Genomic DNA, 22,853 nt, shown 5'->3' with positions numbered 1-22,853 from the left:
ACTATCTGTGGGTTTCTCACAGTACCAGTCCCCTTCCTACTTTCAATAGGGACTCACACACAGCCAAAACACCTGGAGACCAGAGGGCAAGAAGGGGAGGATGCCCTCCCATTGCCATGGACTTTTGTAGGAGAAAGTGGTTCAGTTACTCTCCAGGTAACACCTGGTGCCCATTTTAACCATGATTCCTTCACAACACGTGGTTTAAAAAAATTATTCACTCTCAATTCACAATCAGTGTGAAAATGATTTACTCAGTTTGCAATCTCTTGGTGAATGATTTAAGAAAAAAAGCTTTTCACCTGAGAGTGAGTTAGGGAGTTTGCTTGCGCCAGCTTTTTTGACTGTGACTGGTAACCTCGATCACAGGCTGCTGGGTCCTGACGCAGTCTGAGAGCAACAGGCCAGGAAAGCTAAAAAGAAAATTTTCTTGCTTGCTCCCAGGAATGCCTGCGCAGTAAACAGCCATCTCCCAAACACTCAAGCAACTGAACCTGCCTGTACAAAGACTTAGGAGCAGGTAGATGAGGACAGCCAGACCCGCACAGTAAGGAGTATTTACAAACCCCATTCAATGGCAGGAGGCCAGCTCATTAGAGCTGATAAGGTATGGTGATCTCGGCATATGTTTCACAGGCCTTAGTGTCTTTTCTCTATGATGGAGAAGCAGGAGCAGGGAGGGAGGGAGAACACCACGCCAGCAACTGTTATCGGCACTGTGTTTGATCAGATTCCCCTTTCACTCCCAATGGACCTGCTGCAGCCCCAGGCACCACGTGAGGCAGGAGGAAGGTGCTCTGGGAATTTCGGTCTCCCTCCTGTTTGCCCCTCTTGTGCTATACAAATTGCTCTCTGCCCAAGCTCTGAAAAAAACACCACAATCTATCTTGCTTCTCAATAAAAGCCTTCAAAGTTAGTGTAGGTTGGGGGCTTAAGTTTGGGTAGTAAATCAGACCAACCCTTTCTTGTCATAAAGGAAGGGACACCCAACCTCTTGGGTGCTCCAAATCCAGTCTCCAGCAGGACAAAACATCTTCAGAACCTGCTTTGGGACTAAACTTCAGCCTCCCAAGAAAGCAGCTTATCATTTTGAAGAAGAGGTGACTGTTCCTGATGTACCTCAATACAAAATGTAGGTGTCCAGGTTTAGGCACCCAAGTGTGGTATATCTGGCCTAATTGAACTGGCAGGAGTCCCACCGTGCGCCTTCGCAAGAGGCTGGGTTAGACAGCCTCCACAGAATACACATCACATCCAGCCAAGAGACCATTTTGTCCTCAACTTCCACCCTTCTAAAACAAACAAATAAAAATAAAAAGCAGGGAAGAGCACTAATGTCCAAAGAGCATCTTTTGACCACAGTATCCCCAGCTCACTGGGTGGCTCCTCTTCCCCAGATGCTGCAATGCTGGGGAAGAGACTAGAAGTGCAGGTGACATGGCACATGTAAGCTCACCCACCACTTTTGGCAGTCCTTGCTGCTGGAGACCCCAGCTGCAATTCCTCCATTTGGGTAAGAAACATATTCCACCCACCACATGCAGCTACTGGGGAAATTCAATGCCTATCACTTTTGCATCCACCATCCTCTCCACATTTTTCAATCATCAGCTGAAGCCATTTACTTTACACTAGTCACCTCTCTCCTTTTCCTTCCCATTTTTCTTCCTGAAGGAAGAAACAGACTCTGCCCATACTGCCAGCAACAACGATTAAATATTTTTACTGCCAAAGTCCCACAACACGTTTTGCTGGATGGGGTCACTGCACCAAAACTCTTCTCCTGTTAAACGGGACAGCAGCAATCCTCAAACAGGCAGTGAATGACCACCACACCGGTAAGTGCTCAGCGCAGAAGTGGCAGAAGTTTCAGGAATATAACGTATCTGTAGGGAAAGGACAAAAGGGGCAATCTAGTTTGCAGAGATTTAAACTCTCTGGATTTTTTAAAATTGATCGCTGTTTGTTTTTACTAATATAACAATTATTAATAGTTATCACTATTATGTTAATTCACCTCCGTTTTAAACACCTGTTCTGCAAGTACCAGCCTTCACCACAGTAGTTTAAGCAAACTGTTGAATCACTCAACTATCAACACAGCTTAAGTATTCAGCCCAGATGCTGCCAGAAAAGCAACGGCACCAGATATGCACTGGCACTGCTAAAATATAGTTGACCATGTACTAAAACAAACAAAAAAATAAAAATATCACATGCTTTTGTTTGCTCCTATTTCTTTCAACCTCCAGGATAGACAGAAACTGAGCATATATTTAATCCTCTGTTTTACTGACTTTACACTAAATGTGCGACTGCTGCTTTTATTTGTGGTATACCTTCAAGTCCCAGCAAGAGTATAGAATTGCTGAGTCCCTGTGGAGGTGTTTAGGGCACTCAACAGCATAGCATCCCACATCCTTCACAAGGAAATTCTTCCAATTTCTCAGTTCCTCTAGGATGGGACACAGGTCTGCTTGCCTAGCCAGTCCCAGACTCATCCTGCCCCTCTCCTCCGAGCCTTGTCAGCCCATGGGGTCCCTTGCAAAGCACAGCCCAATCCCAATGCAATCGATTGAGACTCTCCCAGTCTCAATCCCTCTGTGTGACCACTGTCTCCCACAGGAGAGGCTGAGAGAGCTGGGACAGCTTGAAGCAGAGAAGTCTTAGAGGACACCCCATCGATGTGACTCACCTCAGCAAGTCCCCATCTCCATCCAGTCCCATCTGGCTCCCCTGCTGCCGTTCTTCCCCCAAATCCCTTGGTGCAGTCCCACTCCTTTGTCCCCAGGCATCCCCTGCCTTAGTCACCTCCTCTCCTTGAAGATGAGGAGGATGGCTTGTTCCTCCATCACCTCCAGGTATGACAAAGGAAATCCCCCGAACAGGTAAAGGAGACATGGACCCGCATCCCGCTCCTACTGCTTTTTCCTTGCTAAATTCTACAGTGCCTCTGCCGAGCGCATGGAAGATCGGATTTGACTTTTCAAAGGCTCTTTACCTAGCCAAATTCAGGTAGATTTTCCTCAAAGGTGGCACCTGTGTCACACGAACCACCCTTCTGCTGCGTTTCAAGGTCTGGCTGCGCAACATGGTGGAAAGGTAGCATCCAAAAGAAAACATTTTCCATCTCAAAAACACAGGAACCCACTTTCCCCCCTAAGCTTATTCTCAAAAATAGGAGAGAGGTGGCTAAGATATTCGATACAAAGTCAGAGCTAGAATCCAGGGACGGGAGAGCTTCAGCCCATCTTTTTAAAACCTGGCAAGAGCGTTAAGTGTCTCAAAGCAAAGACAGAATAACAATAATGACCACCACAGTTACTCGGGGGACAACAGTTGTAATCTAGGGGATAGTTAACCCCATTTATCAAGAGTAAAACTGAGGCAAGAAAAGGCAAAAAGTGTCACTGAAAATACCAGGTATCCTTAAACACAAGCAGCACAACCAGCCTCCCTGATTGCAGTATTTTATTTTTAATTCCTAAAAACACCATTATCTCCAGAGATGATCTAACCAGATTGCAAATTAACGGTGCCATCGGCGCAGAAATACGGCAGTGGCTCCCATCGGGGTTACCGCAGGTCCGGCTGGCCGACTAGCCCCGGTTCTTGCACAGCATGAACGAGGCGAAGCTGCTGCGAGAGACAGATCGAGCGCGCAGTGGCTCGGAGCCGAAGCGAGGCATCTCTGCCAAGCCGGCAGCGGGCAGAGCCAGCGTGGTTGTGCCCGCACCCCTGAGCTGCTGCCGGTCAGGAATACTCAAGTGCACAGCAAAGAAACACTTGAGCGACCCTGGGCCGTGCCAGCCAGGTTCGATACAGCCACTCGTGAATCAGAGCAAATAAACTGTGCCAAAGCTCCTCTCCTGCAAAGCCAATTAGGTGTGTCTCCGCCGCGATTCCCTTGTACACGGTATCTGGGAGAGCTTATCCCGGGTCCCAAGCAAACGTGTGGAAGCCAGCTCAGGTCTGGTGCTGCGTCCAGGCTGCCAAGGCCTCTCCTGACTCGGGCTCTAGGGAACACAGTGCAAACACCAGCACGGCCCCAGTAGGGCTAATGATGGGTGGAACAACCCCCACCGTGCCAAAACACACGCCATTTCCAGGGGAGGCTTCCAGATGCATTTTCTTTCTCTGTGCTACCCAGTATCTACAGCACCTGGGTGCTTCACGGTCCAGACAACGCTACTCTGCATGACCTCAGTGCTACAAGGGAAGCACTCTACCCTGAAAAGCCCAGGGATAACAATTCCCTGCGCAGCAACCCTCAGGAAATCACCCGATTCATCCTTCTGCCCCAAGGCAGGATTTCCTACAGCTCTGTCACCCTGCCAGCTGCTGGCTGAACCTATTCTTAAAGGCCTTTTTTTTCCATGGTGGAAACTTCATACCTTCCCCAGCCAGCCTCCTTCAATGGTTGTCGACCCCTCCTGCATGTAGGAGACCTCCAAGGAAGATGCAGATCCTATAGAAGGCAACGGTACTTATGGTGCTCTGGCACCTGGGATTAAGGTTGCAACTGTTTGGGTTTCTGCAGGAGAGCATGAGCACACAAGCAAAATGAGCCCTGGGAGTTTTAATAAACCATGTGCTCTCCTTACATGGAGAGCAGCCCATAAGATAAAGAATTTCTTCACAGAGTCTCTGAAGTCTTATTCATGGTCTATTTGTATATCTGCACTGATGCCAGTGTAGATACATCCACGGAGCACAACACACCCTTGTATGTAATGACAAGGGGAAAACATCGCAGTTCTGCTTGGCTGGGCCCCAAGTCAGAGCAGTTTTGCTGCAAACCTTTATCCTCATAACACATCTTGGGCCATAGTTACGGCAGTAATAACAATATAGCACCAGCATAATGTTTTGCCATCATTCCCTTCCTAGCGGTGGGGAGAGCAAGCCTCACGCTTGCTTCGTGCTCCTCTTACCACGTTCTCCAAGCAGAACCTCCTCCTGCCTCTCCCTGCCTCCTGCTCCCATGGCTGGTCAGGGAACAGCAGCCTGAGAATAGGTGTGAAATTCAGTCCCAGGACAAGAAAACACAGGGGAAAAAAAGTAATCTGGAAGATGAATGGAAAACACAGCATTGGTGAGGTGCTGTGTTTCCCCACTGGAGGGGGGGGGATAAAAATAAAAAATAATAATAAAAAATCAGTTTCCCTACCCAAGTCCTCAGTACATCAGAAGTTAAAGAAAAAAAGAAATCACACAAAACACTGCCTCACTGCTGCTTTGCTGGTGTCAACCACTGCAGGACAAAAGGGATGAGGGTGTTCAGGAATGGCCAGCCAGCCCACTGCCAGCAGTCATCCCTTCAATCTTCCTGCATGCTGCATAAAAATACGAGTGGGGACAGGATAAAAGCAGACCCTGCACCTTTCTACCCACACCTATCAGTGTGCTTGTGCAACAATAACCAAAAAAAGCTGCAAACTCCTCCAGTGACTTGAAGTACAGCTGCCCCATCTACTTCCCAAACCATCTGCAGGAGGAGGCGAGGACATACCCATTTTCTTTGGTGCTTATTTACTCCGTGTATCTGCATAACCACAGGCAGGACTTGAAATAAAAGTCTGCTCACGCACACATACAGCTTCCCCTGCCCCACAAAGAGGACAGCTTCAGACCCCACACTTCCAGTGGAAAAAAGTGTGTGTGGGCAGGGTGGGGGGAACAGTCATGAGCAGAAGCCATGATCTGACTCTGTCAGCAGATGACTTCTATTTGCACTCGTTAGCACTGCCCTAGCATGAGCTAACACCACCCCCTCGGGTAATTTAAATTTATAAAAAAAATAGAGGAGAAGAAGAGAAAAAAAGCCCATATTTCTATATTTAGGAGGTTAGGATAATCGGGGTGGAAGAGCCCATCTGTTTGACATTCACTCCAGCTGCTGTGGATGCGGAAATTTGTCTATTTTCTTTCCTTTTGCCTGTTTCAACTTGTCCTGGCTGACTGTGACAGACACAGACAGCCTGATGTATGGCCACAGCCATTTAGGTCTGAAATTGTGGGCCATCCCATAGGAGTCACTGCAGAACCAGTTGTACAACCAGGATCTTTCCCAAGGGAGTGTAAACCAGTTAATAATTATAATATTTTATTGCTACTATTAACAAATCTATGTTTCTAGCACTGAAGAGGGAGCAACACAAAGGCAGAAGACAAGCTAATACACATCTCGGACCTCTGTAAAAGTCAGGTTCCCCTCTGCCACATCATCCTTTGGGGAGATTTCCCCATATAAAGCTGAATTTCTGGGGGATGCCAACTCTTCATCAGTGGCACTAGCCACTGGATGGAGACAGATCCACACTTCCCAAGCTCACCTGTTCTGCCATTTTCATCCCAAGGCTCTATGAAAGCGAGCCCACACTAAATTCAGAAGTGGCCTTTGATCTCCCACCTTCCTGAGCTGACCAGGCTCTGGTCCCAAAATAACAAGGATGCAATTGCCTCCAGCAGTGTCTTGATGCTGTTCCTGTCATAGATACGAATGCCCACAGCCCTTGCAGGACATAGCATCGTTGCCCCTATAAAACTAACACGGTGCTACTTATTTTACTGCTAAAGGCATCCCTGTAGCCTGTAAGGACATGTGGCAGACTGTTGGGACCATTTGCTGTTTATCTTGTTTGGTATAGGTGATTGTTTTTTAATTTCGCAATGTTCATCGCTGGGGTCATTAAAGGTGCCGGGGATGAGCAGTAAGCCTGGATAAATTTTATGCGATTAATGTTCTGAAAGCCCTACTACAAAGAGGAGAGAAGACTGCCGGTGCAAAATTCAGAATTCCATCGCCAGCTTTTCCTTGCAGGGTCCTCTTCGGCCCTGGAGCTGGAATTACACAACAGGACATGGAAGACGACAGGTGGACAAGGAGCACAGATTGAGAAATAGGAATACAGAGCAGGGGAAACACATCAGTCTACAGACTCCCCAGTCCTCCCCACAGCACACACTGCTAGTCCAGCTCCAGCGCTGCTTTCTTCTGCCCAAACACTCCCTCACCTCCCCAACCACACAGCGCTGAAACCGCCCCTTTGATTTCCATATGTGCAAGATCAGGATCTAGGCCATCACCTAAGGGGCAATAAATGTGTCCAGAGATCAAAAAGCTTCCCTTTGGAAAAAGCCCTCCTCTCACGTACATGGTGTAAGTCGCTTGCGTGCAAGGAGTTGATGGACACCGATGACCACATTCTGCTTGTCCTTGTGATATAGCTGGTCTGGGTTTTGGTACAGAGCATGGCTCGGATGCATTTCTGATCATTGTGGCATAAGAAATAACATCTTACTCCTTTGAGTCCCTGCTCCAGAGAGGTGAGTTGAGCTCTTGCAAGTCGTCAGAAACAATCACTCTTCCTCACCCAAAAATCAGCGCCTACTCCTGCGCTGCCTCCCACACAGCATTACCCAGAGATGGCTTTTTCTCTTCCCAGACCACATGGGCCTGAACTGTCAGTGGTCTTCTGCTAGCTACTCTGCTCGATACACCCATGGGTATCACGGCCCACAAAGAGCTGTCTCCTTGGGACATGAGGCACCTGGACCCATCCCTCCTCTGACAGAAGAGAAAAGGCCTCAAAGATGTTATTTGTCTTTTCATAAGGTTCACAAAATCAGGTGGGCAGGTACAGGTGAGATACTCATTGCTAGCTGGAAAGACCAGGCCACGCTCAACCCTCTACTAGACATAAGAGACTCCACAGAGGTCAGCCTGAAGGCACAAATGGAAAGGAGATGAGGTCTCGCTGGTTCACAAACCCACAAAACTAGTTATTTAACTGTGCTTTGCAGGCAGGCCAACAAAACACCACCTACCTGTGTTAGAGCTGAAGGGTACATCACAACTTCAGAAGCTGCTTTCCACAATGTGTAGCCTCCAAAAGATGCACAGAAAAGCGTAGACCTTTCTCAGTTTATAGTGTTAAAACAGCCCTTTAAAGATGCTGAAGCAATTCATACCTATTCCTCACAGACCCAGAGAAAGTTTTCCTTTCTGCGAGGGTCATTTTTTCAAGCATTATCCAATATTTCTGAATTAATTTTTTTTAAGGGAGATAAGCCAATAAAAGCACATGGAAAATATTCTGAAATCTGAGAAGTCTTGGAAGATGAAGATTTAAATAAAATTGTAAGTAAAACTAATCCCTGGGGTTTGTTTCTTTTCAATTCTTCATGTTATTTCCCCCAATATTTAAGGGGAAAAAGCAGAATGACACGCGTGGGAAACTTCAGATGAAGTGTCTTGTATTCGATGAGATCAGAAATATTGCAAAAGCTAGTGTAATATTTATATCATCACCTCTCCCCCTCCACCATCTGAAAGATGCACTACCCCATAATTTCAGATGAGGAAACAAAATTCTCTCGTATGTTCACTTCCATGAAAGATAAATTTGCTTTGTTCTATATTTTGGGCCCTAATTCAGCAAACCACTTAAACATATGCTGAAGTTCATAATTTGCCACTCTACCACTTATGCATCTACTCAGGAATATGCCTGCAGTCAAGCATATGCACAGCACACTGCTGACTGTGGACCTTACATCTTTCTGTTCGTTTCTGCAACTATTCTAATTTAGTGACGTGTATGTACAAGGAAGTAACACATTTTAAGCAATTTTAGCACACGCTGGCAAAAGCGAAATTTGAACTTGCTCAGCCACATAAATAATCTGAATAATTATTAAAAAGTAATAGCTAATTCTCAGTACCTTTCAGAAACAGCTTACTCCTAACAATTACTTTAAGCTGTCAGGAGAGTAAAATACTATGGCGTGAACTTTTGCTCTGTATCAGTGCTGAGCAACCAAACTTGGAGCAGAAATACTGCTCCCCCCCAAAGGAAACAGGAAAAAACCCCTCTGCTCATAAGCATGCAGTATGTCAAATATTATTTGTAGAAGCTATTCAGTAAGTAATTTCAAATAAGTAAAATGCAAAGAAACCACAGGATGTTCACAAGCATTTTGCAAATAGAAATGGAAGAGGAATTCATTAAATAAATTATTTGCTATAAATTATTCACCTACCTCTAATCTTACTACCACTTAAACTATAAAATTCATGCCATAAAAGATACAGGATACATAACAAGGCATCATTAACTTATGCATTTCTCAGTGCTGCTTTATTTTGACTGTCCAGTTATATTATTGCATTAAGGCAGCCTTTTGTCTTTAATGCACTTTGAGTGTAATACATTTTTGTTTTAAAAGCTGAGCTAAGGAGACCCGGCCTGATTTTAGACTGTGATTTGATTTTGAGCTCCAAGGCTGAATAACTCTTCAAATCCGGGAGAAAAATCCAAGCTGTTCTCTGAGCAAACCCAAAAGGAATGGAAATCTTACACAGTTGACTAATTTCATGAGATTTCCACAATTTGGGTCCATTTCACATAAACTCACAGCGAGGAGCGGGTATTTTTGCGTCCATCAAGCCACACAGCAGGACCCACTGGCTCTGCACCAGCTCACAGGGTCAGCAGCATCCTCACCCCAGTCGCTTTTCCCTCCTCCAGCTGCAAGACTAGCTGCCAGCTGTGCCCAGGCTATATGGCCAGAGGAAGAAATTCCCCAAAGAAACTTAGAATACAGTACACAATTCTTTTTAGCCATGAAAACAAAAACCCAGAAAGGGTTCTCTCATAACCAAGAACGAAGGTAGCTTTTGCATCTTGTCTTCTGATTTGTTCTAACTAACCGCCATACTCCACTACTTGTTTGATCTCTCAGCAGTTATATTTTTTTAATACCATATTTGTTTACTTTTAATTAAAACGATGATGATTGTCACCAAGCTTCTCTGTGCAGAACTGATGCAAACTGTGGTTATGGAGGAAGAGAGTGAAAAAAGGTTCTTGCAGTTGTCAAAGTATTCTCCCAATCATCTCCAGAGCAAATGCTATTGCTGCTGTTGGCAACGGGTTGCAATTAAACACTACACCTCACCATCCATCCATATTTTTACTCCCTGGAAATGAAAGAAAAGCTGGTTTTGCAGACCTTTGTCATCCTGGACTGACTCGTAGCAGGCTTAGTCCTTGGCCCAGTGGACATGAGGTGCGTTTATCAAGCCCCAAACAGCACAGAGTCCCTACGTACAGTGCTATTACACACTAGTATTTCCACAGTACTTACAAGTGCTTTAAAAGACCCTCAGCACAGGGCCAGAAAAGGCAAGGGCACAGGGTGCACTCACATTGGACACCTCTTGAAGACTTTGGTCCCAGCTCCTGACCCACAGACCTTAAAAGCTAAGCAAGCTTTATCGCAGCAGTTGCTACATCAAACACAGGGAGAATAGCTATGGCACTGCTGACAGGACTGCTTCCTCTCTTTGCTGATTTTCAACATAAATTCACATCAGCCAAGGCTGTTTAAAAGGAACCTGAGGGAATTGAGTGCTTAATTCCCATAGGTACCTTATAAAATCCCAATTGCAACAGACAACGCTCTTTTTTTTCCCCCCATTTCCAGAGTGAAGCCACAGCATGGCTAGAGAGTGGATAAGGAAGAAGGGCTGTATTTGGCCAGATGGAGACTAAGGTTGCCTTGAGCAATGAAGGCAACTCTTCAAAATGCAGGAGGACCAGATCCACTCATGTCTATAACAGTGCCCTGGCTAACACATCTCCACCATCCATGGCAAAACACACAGAAATACAAACTGAAGGCAGGCCAGGCATGCAGCAGACCATCCTAGGCCTCTCGAGCCAAGCCTGATGGCAAAACTATCCCCATCTGATCTCACAGCAGAACCCAGTGGAGCAAGGCTTCCTCCAAAACATCGTCAAGCCACAGATTGTTTCAGATTGCCACCAGCATCCCAGGCTGCACCCAGTATGTGAAGAGGCAGCAAGCTGGAGACAAGGAGGACAGACATCATACAGATGCAATCCCCTTCCCAGTGCCACTTCTCCAGGGGTCCCATGCATGACTTTCATTGTGGAGGTGGCCAAGGCAAGGATGAAAGAACCACATTTGATTTAGTCACTGCAGATTTTCTTTAAAGACTCAAAAAAAAAAAATCAATAACCATCCAAGAGCCACTACCATGAAAAGTCAGGAGGGAAAATATTCATCAGGCCACTGACAAAATCAGCAGACAGGCAAGCATGCTCCTGTGGAGAAGGGACAGGCTGGCAGTCAGGAGATGCAGGCTCCAGCCCCAGGTTGGCCATGGGAATCCTGCATGACCACGGGCAAAGCAATTCCCATCTCCAGGCCTCAGTTTTCCCATCAGCTGCATTATCATCTAGACAACATGGCTGTTACCTAAGTCAGTGGAGAGAAAGATTATACGAAGGTGAGCATTAAAAAAAGTGGGTGGATGGAGCGCAGTGTAGATATGAAAGGTTCTGAAAAATGTGGGCCTCCTTCATGCTCCTCATCTTCTACAAAGTGGCTACTTGAAGCAAAAATAGACCCTCCCTACAAAGGCAGCACACATCAGACACCCATATATTTAGATCACTGTGCAAACAACTACCGACTTTTGTCCGAGGCAGGAAAGTGGTACCCTGTGCTACAGAGGGGAAAAAAAAAAGACAGAGAAGTCTGAAGCCACCCTGGAGCAAGGAAAAGAAAAGGAGCCAGATCTCCGGGACAGATTCAGCTGTGGTATAAACACTGATGCTAGCCACACAAGAAGGTCAGGAGTACACAGCAAAGCTCTCACGAGCCTGACCTGGAGGTCCATCAGGTGCTGGATGTATACAGGACAAGCACTCACCTTCCTGCACGTCAAACGATTCATTTCAAACCCCTGAACAAACGGTAGGACGCTGCAGCAGAAGCAACCCTCAGGAAGGACAAGCCAAGACACCTTTTCAGTCATTTTATTTTGCAGCTTTTTTGGCTTGCTAAGCTATCCGCCTTGCCCGGTTGAGGGTGTCACACACTCCTTTTCCTCACCCAGGAGGCATCAACCTGTGACTAGGGCCACTCACTTGTCCCTGACCCCCAAGATATGTTTTCTACCTCTTCTACTTGCTCAGAGCATGGAAATGGCAGCACAGAGACCCAGTGGCAGCAGGTGGGAACAGACCCTGCATTTCCTAATCCCCAGTGCTGACAGCCAATTTAAAAAAAAAAAAAAAGAAAAAAGCTCCCCCCACCCCCCATCACCTAGTTTCTCCCTTACATACACAGCATCACTGCTGCCTGATTGCAGCCTCAGAAAAAGGAAAGAAAGAGGCCCAAAAGGCAGCTAGGAAACCCACCGTCCATTGGCTTCCCTCCACGCGAGGCGAGCGGGCTCCTTCTGCTGCAGTGACTTGGCAAGCACACCTCGCTCTGACTCAGCACCTCGCCGGCACCTCCTGTCAATTATTTCCCACAAACTGCTGACGCCAGAAGGGCTATTTGTAATTAGGATGCAACACAAGCCGGTGGCTGTAGGATGCTTCAGCTCCCTCCCTTCTTTCACCTGCAGCGGTCCCTTCTACTTCAGCCTTCTGGCTCAGGGCTGGAGCACCCAGGGAGGGTGAAATGGGGGATTAGAGCAAGAGGGCTGAAGGATGGGGACCAGGGTGGGGGAAGCCTACCCATCTTGTACCTATTCTGTGGATACACGGACAACTGACAGCCAAAATGCAGCCTTACAAAAAATCTTAAGCAGCCACTGAGAATAAGGGTAGAGCAGCAGATGAGACTATGCATTAAAAAAAGCTACTAAAGAACTAACACAGAGCATTCCCCAAAAGAATAAGCAAAATCCAGCCTCGCTGCAACTCCACGCAGCTGAGAAACACAAACCTACGTTCTGTGTCCGTGGCATTTTCAGCGCAGGAGAGGGAAGCGCTCATTGCGGATGAGTCCCGTAATAGGGGCCCAGGGCACACCAGCTGTTTCAGGGGCAAAAGGAAGGGCTGCCCTTGACAAGCCAAGGACATGATGATTCTGCAGACAGACTGAGGCTATTCTGTCCCTCTGCCAAGTAGCCAAGGTCCTCTCAACCTCTCTGAGCCACTAGCTCCCGAGACACAGCCAGAAAACCAAGCGGGCTTGCAGCCTAGCAGCTCCACAACCAAGAGACATTCAGACATGAAAGCCTGTCAGACAGCGAAGTTCCAACACACATTCAGCTACAGAAGCAGCCCAGCAGCCACATAAGCCCAGCAGCACCCTGCAGAAGCCCTCTGGCACCTTTTCTCACAGGGCTTCGCTGAAAAAACAAAACCAAACACAAAACCAGGGTCTGCCTGTCACCCATCCCATCCACTGGGAGCTTCAGGCCCCTCTCACTGGCACAGGCGGTGAGAGGCAGCAGGGTGAGCGATGCACAGAGACCCTTTAACCAAGAAGCAGGAGTGTATTTTCTGGGATATGGCTTCAAAACCAAACATTTCATAGAGTGCGGCTGATGCCGATAGACCACGTGGGAACACAGGTCGGAGCAGGCGGTGTGAAGCTGGAGCAAAGGGCTCCAAGGAGCACTTCAGGTTTGATGCTGAAGCCTGCGGCGAACCCATCCCTACGACACGATGCAGTAACCACTTTATACAGTACAGGAAAGGGATGAAATCGCCACGATAACCCATGGCTGAAGCATCCAAAATTCTCGTAGTCCGGGGGCCCATGGCTGCAGAATTCAGAGTAATGTCCTGCCTGGAAATCTAGCACGGGCAAAAGGGCAGAGATATCAAACTGCAAGATGAGTAACGCACAGATCCCATCTAGATAGCCAAGGCTGAAGAGGGAGAAAAGTTCACTAAACACCAAATCTCACTACAGCAGCCTGGATTTACCACTGGCCTCCCAATCAGGAAGGGAATATCTACTGCACAACGCGGAGTGAAAGCAAAGGAACCACAAAGTCAAAGAAAACAGCAAAAACCAGCTACTTCAGCAACACACAGAGGAATGAGCTAAGTGTCACAGCAGGTTACAATTTTGCAGCGTCTTAAAGAGCATAGGTAGGGCTTGGAACAGCCAGTCCCAGGGCACTCAAGCTAAAACACTGCAACTGATGCAAAGAGCAACCTGAGTCAAAGTAACACTGACCGCTACATAATCAAATTTAGCATCCTTCTGAGGAAAACAGTACCAGAACTTTGCATCATGCCTCTTAAACTTTAGAAAAGACGATTACAAGCAAAAATGGTCAAAACAGCCTAACCTCAAAAGCAGGGGAATTCAAGTTGTTACACTCTGTATGGTGGTGTGTTGAAGCAATCTCAGCATCGTCACTGAAAAGGTAGTCAGTGCCCCTGAATAACAAAAGAAACCTGCTGAGAAGCAAAAAAGCACACTGTGGTCAAACAAAAGGAACAAGAAGTCATTCAGTCTAAGCAGTTGCTTGGTAAGATGGTAGCTAGGAGGGCTGAGAACAGAACTGAAGGCCAAATTGCAAAAGTCAAAAAAACAAACAATCATTTCAATATATTCAAAGGACAAGACCAGAAGTGCTGAACAGTAGGGGAATGACATTTCTCAAGTGGCTGCGCCGCTAGCAAAGACGTGAAAGTTCTTGCTAAGCCAGGTATTTCTTGAAGTTAGCAGTCCTTTCCCTAAGAGAGGGTACAGGCTAACCTGGAAGGGTCCGCAGGGATAGGTAAAACTGGTCAAATTCCCTAAGCCCCTAAAAGTACACAACAGGAGACAAGCCAGTTTACTCTCTGCTCAGAGGAACTTGTGGCCTTTCAGTCCACTCAAATTTGGAAGGAAAAAGGACAGGACTAAGTGATTAATTCTCAGTCACTTCAAAGCACACCTGCTAAACCATTCCGGGCAGGATACCAGTTTGGTGCCAGCCCCATCCTCTGCTTGCCAGAGGGGGGAACCCCCCCTTTGCCTTCCCCCCAGGTGGGTTTCATGACACCCAGAGCTGCTGCCCCACCATTCGGTGCCCAGGCACGGGAGCCCTTCTCCCCCTGCCCTTTCTCTGGCCCCGATTACAAGGGATTACCCCCAGGTTTCATACCAGCTCTGGGGTGGTTTAATCTATTCCTTAATATCTGGGAGAGAGACAGGGAGCTGGCGAAGTGATTTGGGCTGGCTGAGACAAAAGAAGATTGAGAGAGACTTCCAAGGGATCTGACAAAGCTCGGCAAGTGGGCAGCATAATGCAAGATGAAATTCAACGTTACCAAATGGACAGTAATAAGAACTTGAGAGAATAATCTGAACTACTCATATACCATGGGGCTCTAATTCAAATGTAATCACTTGAGGAAAATATCTTGGTATCACTGCGAACGGCTCAATGAAAACATCTGTTCAGCATACAACGGTGGTCAAAAAAGCAAGCAAGCTGTTAGGATGTCTAAAGGCGGAGGCTGAAAAGGATGCTGGAAGTATTAAAATGCCACTGTGAACACTGACAGTGCACCCTCAGCTGGAATTGCTGCGGTTACTTCTGGATGGCACACCTGACAACACAGAAGGCATACCAAATCCACCAGTCAGTAATACTTACTGGTCAAGCACAGTTAAAATTGGGACAATTTAACCTGGAAAGGAGGTAGATAGAAGTTATCAAAGGGGTATGAAGAAGTGAAACAGGCCCTTCTATGTTTTTAGGTTGGTTTAAGAGAAAGACAAATGGTTGTTCAATACAACACAAGAGCAGGAAATGTGACCAGACATAAGGAAAATGTGATGATTTTCCTTTCCTTTTCTGTTTTTACTTTTTCTGCTTATTCAAAGACTGCCCATAATTAACTACCAGGAATGATTAGCCCATGTGATCATAAAGTGAAGAGCTCAGCAGAAATCAGAGGCCGGTGCATTTATAAGGATGCTGGAACATCCACAGATACATCAGGTAGAAAGAAAAAAAAAAAAGAAAAAAGCATAGCAGCACTACACCCTCATGCTTCCAGGCATTAGCCAACTTCTAATTAACAAGGATTAGGAAGTAATCTCCCCAGTGGGCACGCAGAGAGGGTGTACCAACCCACTTGCTCCTGGCAGATGCTGCTAAAACACCAGGCAGGGGAAGAGCCGAGCCCAGACAGCCCACACAGTTTGGGAAGCTGAGGTTTGGGTGCCCAGTGGGACCATGCACCCACCCCACCCCCCACCCCCCAAAAAAAAACTGGAGAGGCTGCAAGAGGGGACTCGGTTACCCCAGCTTGACCTCGCTCCTGGCAAGGGGAAAAGTTTGGTGCCTGTCGCTTTGCAAGCAGAGGGGGCTTCTCCGAGGAAAAGGGAGGGGATGGACTTTTTATTTGCTTTGCCTTGGCAGGAGGAATATCTGACTCGGTTCATTTTATGGCAAGGAAGTGGAGCGTGGACAGTGCCTGAAATTCAGAGAACATTGGCTTGAGTAGGCTTTGAAGTCCGGAGCGATGCGTACACCGACCTCCTTCTAGGGTAACCTGTAGCACTGGCACGGCACCAGACTCCTCGTTGCTAAATGTTTGGCACTGCTCACTGCGGGGGTTTCGGCAGCCCCCGGCGAAGCATCCATCACTGCAGACCAGCGGGCTGACCTGACCCAGCACTGCTTGGACAGAAACGCACCGCACATTGTAAACAGTGTCATTCCCCTCCCCCCCAAGTGACATTCCTGGCTTTGGCATTTTGAGTAACACCAAAGCCCAGATGTAACCAAGCAGAGTTCAGACATCGGCTTTCTCCTGCTGATACTTGTGAAACACCATCTAGCTCGCGTTCTCAGAGCTAGGGTGACTCGTGAGGATGTGAGAAAAAAATGCACAAGTTTTTATCCCCAAGTGATCTAATCAATCTAATACCAAAATTACACTTGAAATTAACTTCACGCAGGTATGCAAATGCACAGTACTGCTGCGCTGCCAGGAGAGCTGCAGCTCTGCACGTGCACGAGTAATAAGAGACTGAGCTCAATCTGCGAGTCCTGCTCCGACTTCTCCAGCAACTGCTCCAAAAGGGGAAACAAAGATGAAGAGAGGGGCTGTATTTCTTAAATAGAAACTTGTCTTAGTTTATACACGATATCCTGCTTCTTTTGGTAGAAGCAGTGTTCTACAGCATGATGGGTAAGGAAAGGACACGGCCAATGCCATGTACATGGTGTTTGCATACGTATGTCAAGGTGGCAAAAATAGTGGACAGACTGTACACAGATACCACCGATTGCTGCAAGTTGGTTTTTACTGCTGCTGTTTTTAAAATGCCCTGTAGATATAAAAAATAGCAGCCACGAAGGCTTTTACTGTAGCTGCTTCCACTAAACTAAGCCTTATCAAACATGGGATGTTTTGTAAAATCATAACTGTGTTTCAAAAAAACAGGGGAAAACTGTCATAAGTACAGAAACATCTGACTTAAGCATCTTTGGGATGAAAAGTTTTGACTTTTCATATCAGAATCACTTTTTGCATAGGGTATTTTCTTATATGATAGTAATAATACAATTCCACAAAGAAATACAATATTGGTTGTCCCAAGATGGAATTCCTCTCAAAAATTTCCTTTCAAAACCATCAAAGCATTTAACTTCTATTTCCATTCAGAACGAAGCCAAATTCCTCAATCCTGAGGAAAGAAAGCATTTGTCCTCAGCCCAGCTCAAGCAATGAAAAACAAGGCAGGAGCCAGAATGGACACAAGTGACCTCCAAAACCAAAGAGATTAAAACATATAAGGAAAAAACACAACCACAACAGTTCACTGTGCATGGTTAATAATATTGTGCTCTCTCTCTGGTGCATTAGACCTGAAACATGAGAGAAGAGTGGGGTGGCATATAATTAGGAGCCCTGTAATTGTGATTTCTGCAAAGGAGAGGCTGGGGAGATGTCCTACCTGACAGCAAGCAAATCATTTCACCTCTGTACACTTTGGTTTTCCACGCTATAAATCAAACTGACTGTCCTCACAAAGTAAGTTTGGAGGCTCTCAATTAGTTAATGTTTGTAAATGACTGTGCAAACACAAGGTAGTATTAAGCAGGGAACTGTCTTTGTTACGCTACTGTCTGTTAAACAACCAGGAGCTAAATTTCTCTCTGAACATTTACAAAAGGGAAGGCAGCATTAATGCTCCACGAGGAGAAAACTACAAAGAACAGATTTTCAGTGCATGCACTTCTCCTTGAAATAAACTGTGTTAAAAGCACTTTACTTAAAAAGCACAATGATAGTAGCATCCTGCTAAATATAGATGACTCACCACAATTTAGTAGTGAACATCCCTAAAGAGTACCATTACAGTATTGCTTAACCTGCTGCATAAATTTAAGCATTCTCCTGTGGTTACAGCTTGGACCAAGACACTCAAGACTACTACTAGCAGCCGCTGACCTTCAGTGGGTCACGAAGCCTCTCTGAGCCTCACTTTCTCCATCTGTACTATTGGTATAATAAAAAACCCCCACACATCTCCCCAGTGAAGGCAGGAAAACGGATTTCTAAGTTTCTTAATGAGTTGTTTATACCATACTTTGTATATCCATATCGCTACTGAGCGGCTAAATATAGCTGTTCTCGAGGCACTTTGAGATCCCTGAGAGAAGGGAATCTTGCAAAAGAAAAATTGGGTTTGAGGCAATACTGAAGAAACAGAGATAAAGAATCAGTTTCCAAAATAAGGGAAGGGTGCCCACTTCAGAGACAAAAGAAGTAGTTAATGCATCTGTGCCTACCACCAGGGACCAAGGTCAGGTTACGAGCAAAATGATTTATCTACACATCACAAAACCACACAGCTTGACACAAACGGCAATCTGTTCCAAAAAAAAAATAAATGCAAAAGCAAGAGCAAAGGGCTGCCACAGTCCTCTCTTGCTAGGACCAAGGACCTGGTGCAGGGCTGGAAAGGATACATGGGCTAACCCAAAGGGTGCTGCAAGGCCAAAACTTAAACACCCAGGTTCAGCTGTGATAACCTCAGGCTGGCAGGAGGGTGAATTCAGTTGAGGACTGGAAAGACCGACCTGCGTGAAAAGTTGCAGACCAGCTGTTGCGCTGATGCAATACTGCCAGGCATGCACATGCACCACCCCCACCCCCCAATCTTGCAAAATCCAGCTGCAACAGACTCTAGCATGCCGACATCTCACCTGTTGCAATACTATGTCACAGGATCCAAACGCCATACAGTTAAAAAAAAGTTGGTTCTGCAGTTTAGCTGTACCCGATGTGTGATTTCTAACACATCTGACAATTTGCAGCGTGCTATTTCTGGCTACGTAACAGGATTGACTTGCAATCACAGGTTTGGTTTCAAAGTTCTAAACAGAATTCCCTCCTATCTTTCCCTAAACTTCTCTAGGGAGCCTGAAAAATATTATTTCCACAAAAGTTATTACGCTCATAATGCTTTAGAGGGAAAACACAGACACTGCCCCTGTCCCAAGAGCATTAAACATGGGTATTACAGGCCCAAAGAAAGCAGTCGTCTAGCTCCAGTTAAAAAGAATCATTGCTATTCTACAAATTGCAAAACAACATAAGAAAACGGGACTATAATACTTGATTGACATTTCACTACAAAGCCTGACTGTATTTTATCATAGGCATAAAGTGCAAGAATGACAAAACGACCTCCAGGGACCTTTCCTCCACCGCACTTTTCATTTGTTTGGACATAAGTATTTCTTCTGTATATACACTCTTACAGCTTCTGATCCTTGAACTTTTAAACCTTTCACCTTCCATTTAGGTATCACTTTGCATGTGACCCCATCATATTTCTTCTCTATCCTCTAAACCAATATAAAGCCTCAAAAAGGAAAAAAAAAAAATCACTCTTCCTTACCAGACTTGGCAACCCAGAGCAGAAATACACTTGCTGATCTTCTGTAAATGTTGTTTAGAAAAAAAAATCTCTCAATTTTATTTCAGCTTTCATGAGTGTCTTGTCTGTTCCTTATACCTTATCAGGGTTTTCTTTTCAAATTCAAGAACCAGTGAAAATATGGCCATACTGTGTAACACAGAAGTAACTGTACCACAGCTATTTTCATCTACCACCACCTTCTAAAGACTTTTCCCAAGACAGAAAAACACCCCAAGCTTGAGACACAGATAGTTCATTCAGGTAATCTTTAAGCCTTTAAGGAAAGCACAAGAAAAACTATTACACTATTGCAAATATTTCATGGAAAGTTGTGTTCCTGTGCCCAGTCTTCTCCATTGTCGTTGTCCCTACCTGCCCTCAATCAAAAAGCCAAAATTAAATATCGAGTCAATCTTTTTGCCTGAAGAGAGAATTAAACACCCCTTTAAATTTTAACCTTAAATCTGGTTACTGTTACATGGTTTAGCAGTGATATCACATAACAGAAACGCTTCATCACTTATATGCTTCTAACTGCAGTAGGCACAGTAACTTTCTAGACAGTTACACCTTTGCAATGTCCGCAGACAAAAAATTGTGGCATTGAGAACCTGAAAGTCATTGAACTCACTTCCCAAACTGAGAAAAGTTCAAAAAGTAAAGAAATGGCATGAAGTGTGAAACAGCTGAAATAATTTCTTTCAGTTAAATGCTAATAAACTTTTTCCCCCCCCACATTTCATCTCTCTGAAGTCAGCAGGTGCAATTTCCATTTAACACATGCAACTCAGACTCCCAAATGTTGCCCGAGGATGGGGCTCAGGGTGCTTTTGGGGCCGAGGCATTTGTGAAAATTCACCTCGTCCATCACAAGACGTTTTTCTCGGCGGGTCCAGGGCAGAGAGGAACGGCCCGCTGCGCCTCGCAGGGCACCGAGACCCAGGCACTGCTACCCAAGCAGCAGACTCCATCCAGATCCAGACCGCGAGAAAATTTCACCCAGACCTTGCCGAGAGATCTCCGGTATTCTTGGGGGAAAGCCCGTCATTTTTTACTGTCCTCCTGCTCTCTCAGGGCTCACTTGCAGGAGGTTTCCCAGTTTCCCAGCCGCAGAGGTAGGCAGCGGCCGTGCCCGGCTGGCTCAGAACCGCTCGCTGCTGGGCAGACCTCTGTGTAAAGGAGCAGACCTTAAGAAAATTGTCTTGTAGACCTCGACAAAAGGTGACGGAGCAGGCCTGCTCTAAAGTTTGGCACTCCTTGAAAGAAGACGTTGCCACCTGATCAACAGATGAGTCCCAACGTTTTACGCTCTGGAGTTTCTCCTGTTGCCCTTACCACAGCATCTCCAGCAATGCACCAAGTGATGCGAGTAGCATCTGTCACATGCAATTTATTCCTTCTCCACACAGAGGAACCGGGGGGGTACGCACCTTATTTCGGAAAGGCTTCTGGGGGTGGGGGGGGGGGGTGATGGAGTGCTCTCCATCTCTCCGTATCCCCAAGGGTAGGCACTTTGAGCTGAAGGAGCCTGGGAAAAGGCAGAGGAGACCAGGGAAAGAACCCCACTGGGGGGGGGGGGGGGGCACACACACAGAGAGGGGCAGCCTGTCACCATCTCCGCAGAAAGTTCCCCACTGCCTCAGGGCCTGAAGGTTAGACCAGAGTTTTCCCACCCAGGTGAGCTTATCGAGGGGGCTAGGCCCGGACAACAAAACCGAGCCTAAAGCAAGTTTTACAGCACCGTAAGAAAAAAAATAAAAATAAAAAAAATATATATATAATAGTAAGGATGGTGCAGCAGAAGGAGCCGAGCGGAGCAGCGCTCCTTCCCCACGCCTGCCTGCAAAAATAAAACCCTCACCCACCGCCGCATTCCATCACCCGTGGGGTGGGGTGGGTGCCGGGGATGGGGCGGGCGGGGGGGTCCCCCCCCGCCCGCCCCATCCCCGGCACCCACCCCACCCCACGGGTGATGGTCGGTCCGTGGCTCCCGCGCTCCGTTTCCCCCCCCCCCCCCCCCCCACCCGTGCAAAGCAAAACTCACCTCGCAGGGCCAGAAGAGCTACCAGGGCTACCGGTACCCACCTCCCTCCGCCGCCACCTCCGGGGCGCCGCCGCGTCATCCCGGGGCCGGGCGAGGGGAGCAGAGCGGGGTCGCCGAGCCCTGCCTTTATTTTTTAAAATTTATTTTTTTTTTCTCCCCCCCCTCCCTTTATTTTTTTTTTTTTTTTTCCTTTCTCCCTCCACCCACCCACCCCCCACCCCCCCCCCCCCCGGCAGGTACCACCGGGGATGATAACGGGGATAATGCCGGGACCAGCGTTGCTTCAATCCCCGGGACCGCCCGCTTCCAGGCTCCGCCGTGCCCCAAAGCCCCGGTAAGTAGCCCCGGGGAGGGCGGCGGGGAACGGCGACCGGCCCGAGAGCGCAGCCTGGCGGCCCCGAGCCGCCCCCGCAACCCGCCGGGCTGCGGCTTGGCAGCCCCCGCACGTCCCGTCCCAGCAAACAGCGGTCCATCCCACCAGCCCTCCTTCTCTGCGCTGGCCACCCACTAATTCGGGGGTTTCCCCCCCCCCCCAGCCTCACCGTTAACCCGGTGCCGCTGCATCCTTAAGGATGCTACGCGGGATAAGGTGAGGAGTTGCGGTCCGGTACAGGTTGGAGATTGCACCCCAACAGTTTTTTCCAGATTCAGCATGATGGGGGGGGGGGGGGGGGGTGCTGCTTCTCTCCAGGGCCTGCCTACAGCTGCAGGGAAGAAGAGAGAGGCAGCACAAAGCAAATTATTTGGGATGGGTTGCACGGGACCGGGCACCGCTGCAGCACACGGTATAAACATCGCCGGCTTGTTGTTCAAAGGTATGAGCCGCCCTTACTCTGCTAATTCCCTTTTGTAAATGAATGTGAGCGCTCACCACATCTAAAAACCAGACCGAGATACCTCTGAAGGAAAAGTATCTGGGGCAGCAGAACAGAAATTCCTTTAAGCAAGGCCGTTCTTGGGGCCCCACAATAACACAAGAGTCACCAACAAGTTGTGTCGTTTAGGGTCGTGAGCTTAATTGCAGTCCTTAAGGCTACACAGAAAAAAAAAAATCAGTCAAAACCCAGCATCCAGCATGCAAGCAGAG

At 47.1% G+C, this 22,853-nt stretch overlaps 1 protein-coding gene across 1 annotated transcript in view; it reads right to left on the bottom strand.

The window, feature by feature from the left end:
- The window catches only part of IGSF11 (immunoglobulin superfamily member 11), a 107,358-nt gene extending 85,449 nt beyond the window's left edge, over window positions 1–21,909 (bottom strand). Inside the window, exon 1 of the mRNA XM_049824857.1 lies at window positions 21,767–21,909. Coding sequence (XP_049680814.1) covers window positions 21,767–21,845 — 79 coding nt within the window. The 5' untranslated portion in view covers window positions 21,846–21,909. The remainder of the gene's footprint in view (window positions 1–21,766) is intronic.
- Between the last annotated feature and the right edge of the window lie 944 nt (window positions 21,910–22,853).

This window comes from Accipiter gentilis, chromosome 21 (assembly GCF_929443795.1).
Source record: "Accipiter gentilis chromosome 21, bAccGen1.1, whole genome shotgun sequence".
In the NCBI taxonomy this organism is placed as follows: Eukaryota; Metazoa; Chordata; class Aves; order Accipitriformes; family Accipitridae; genus Astur; species Astur gentilis.
This window is presented reverse-complemented; position numbering and strand designations above follow the sequence as displayed.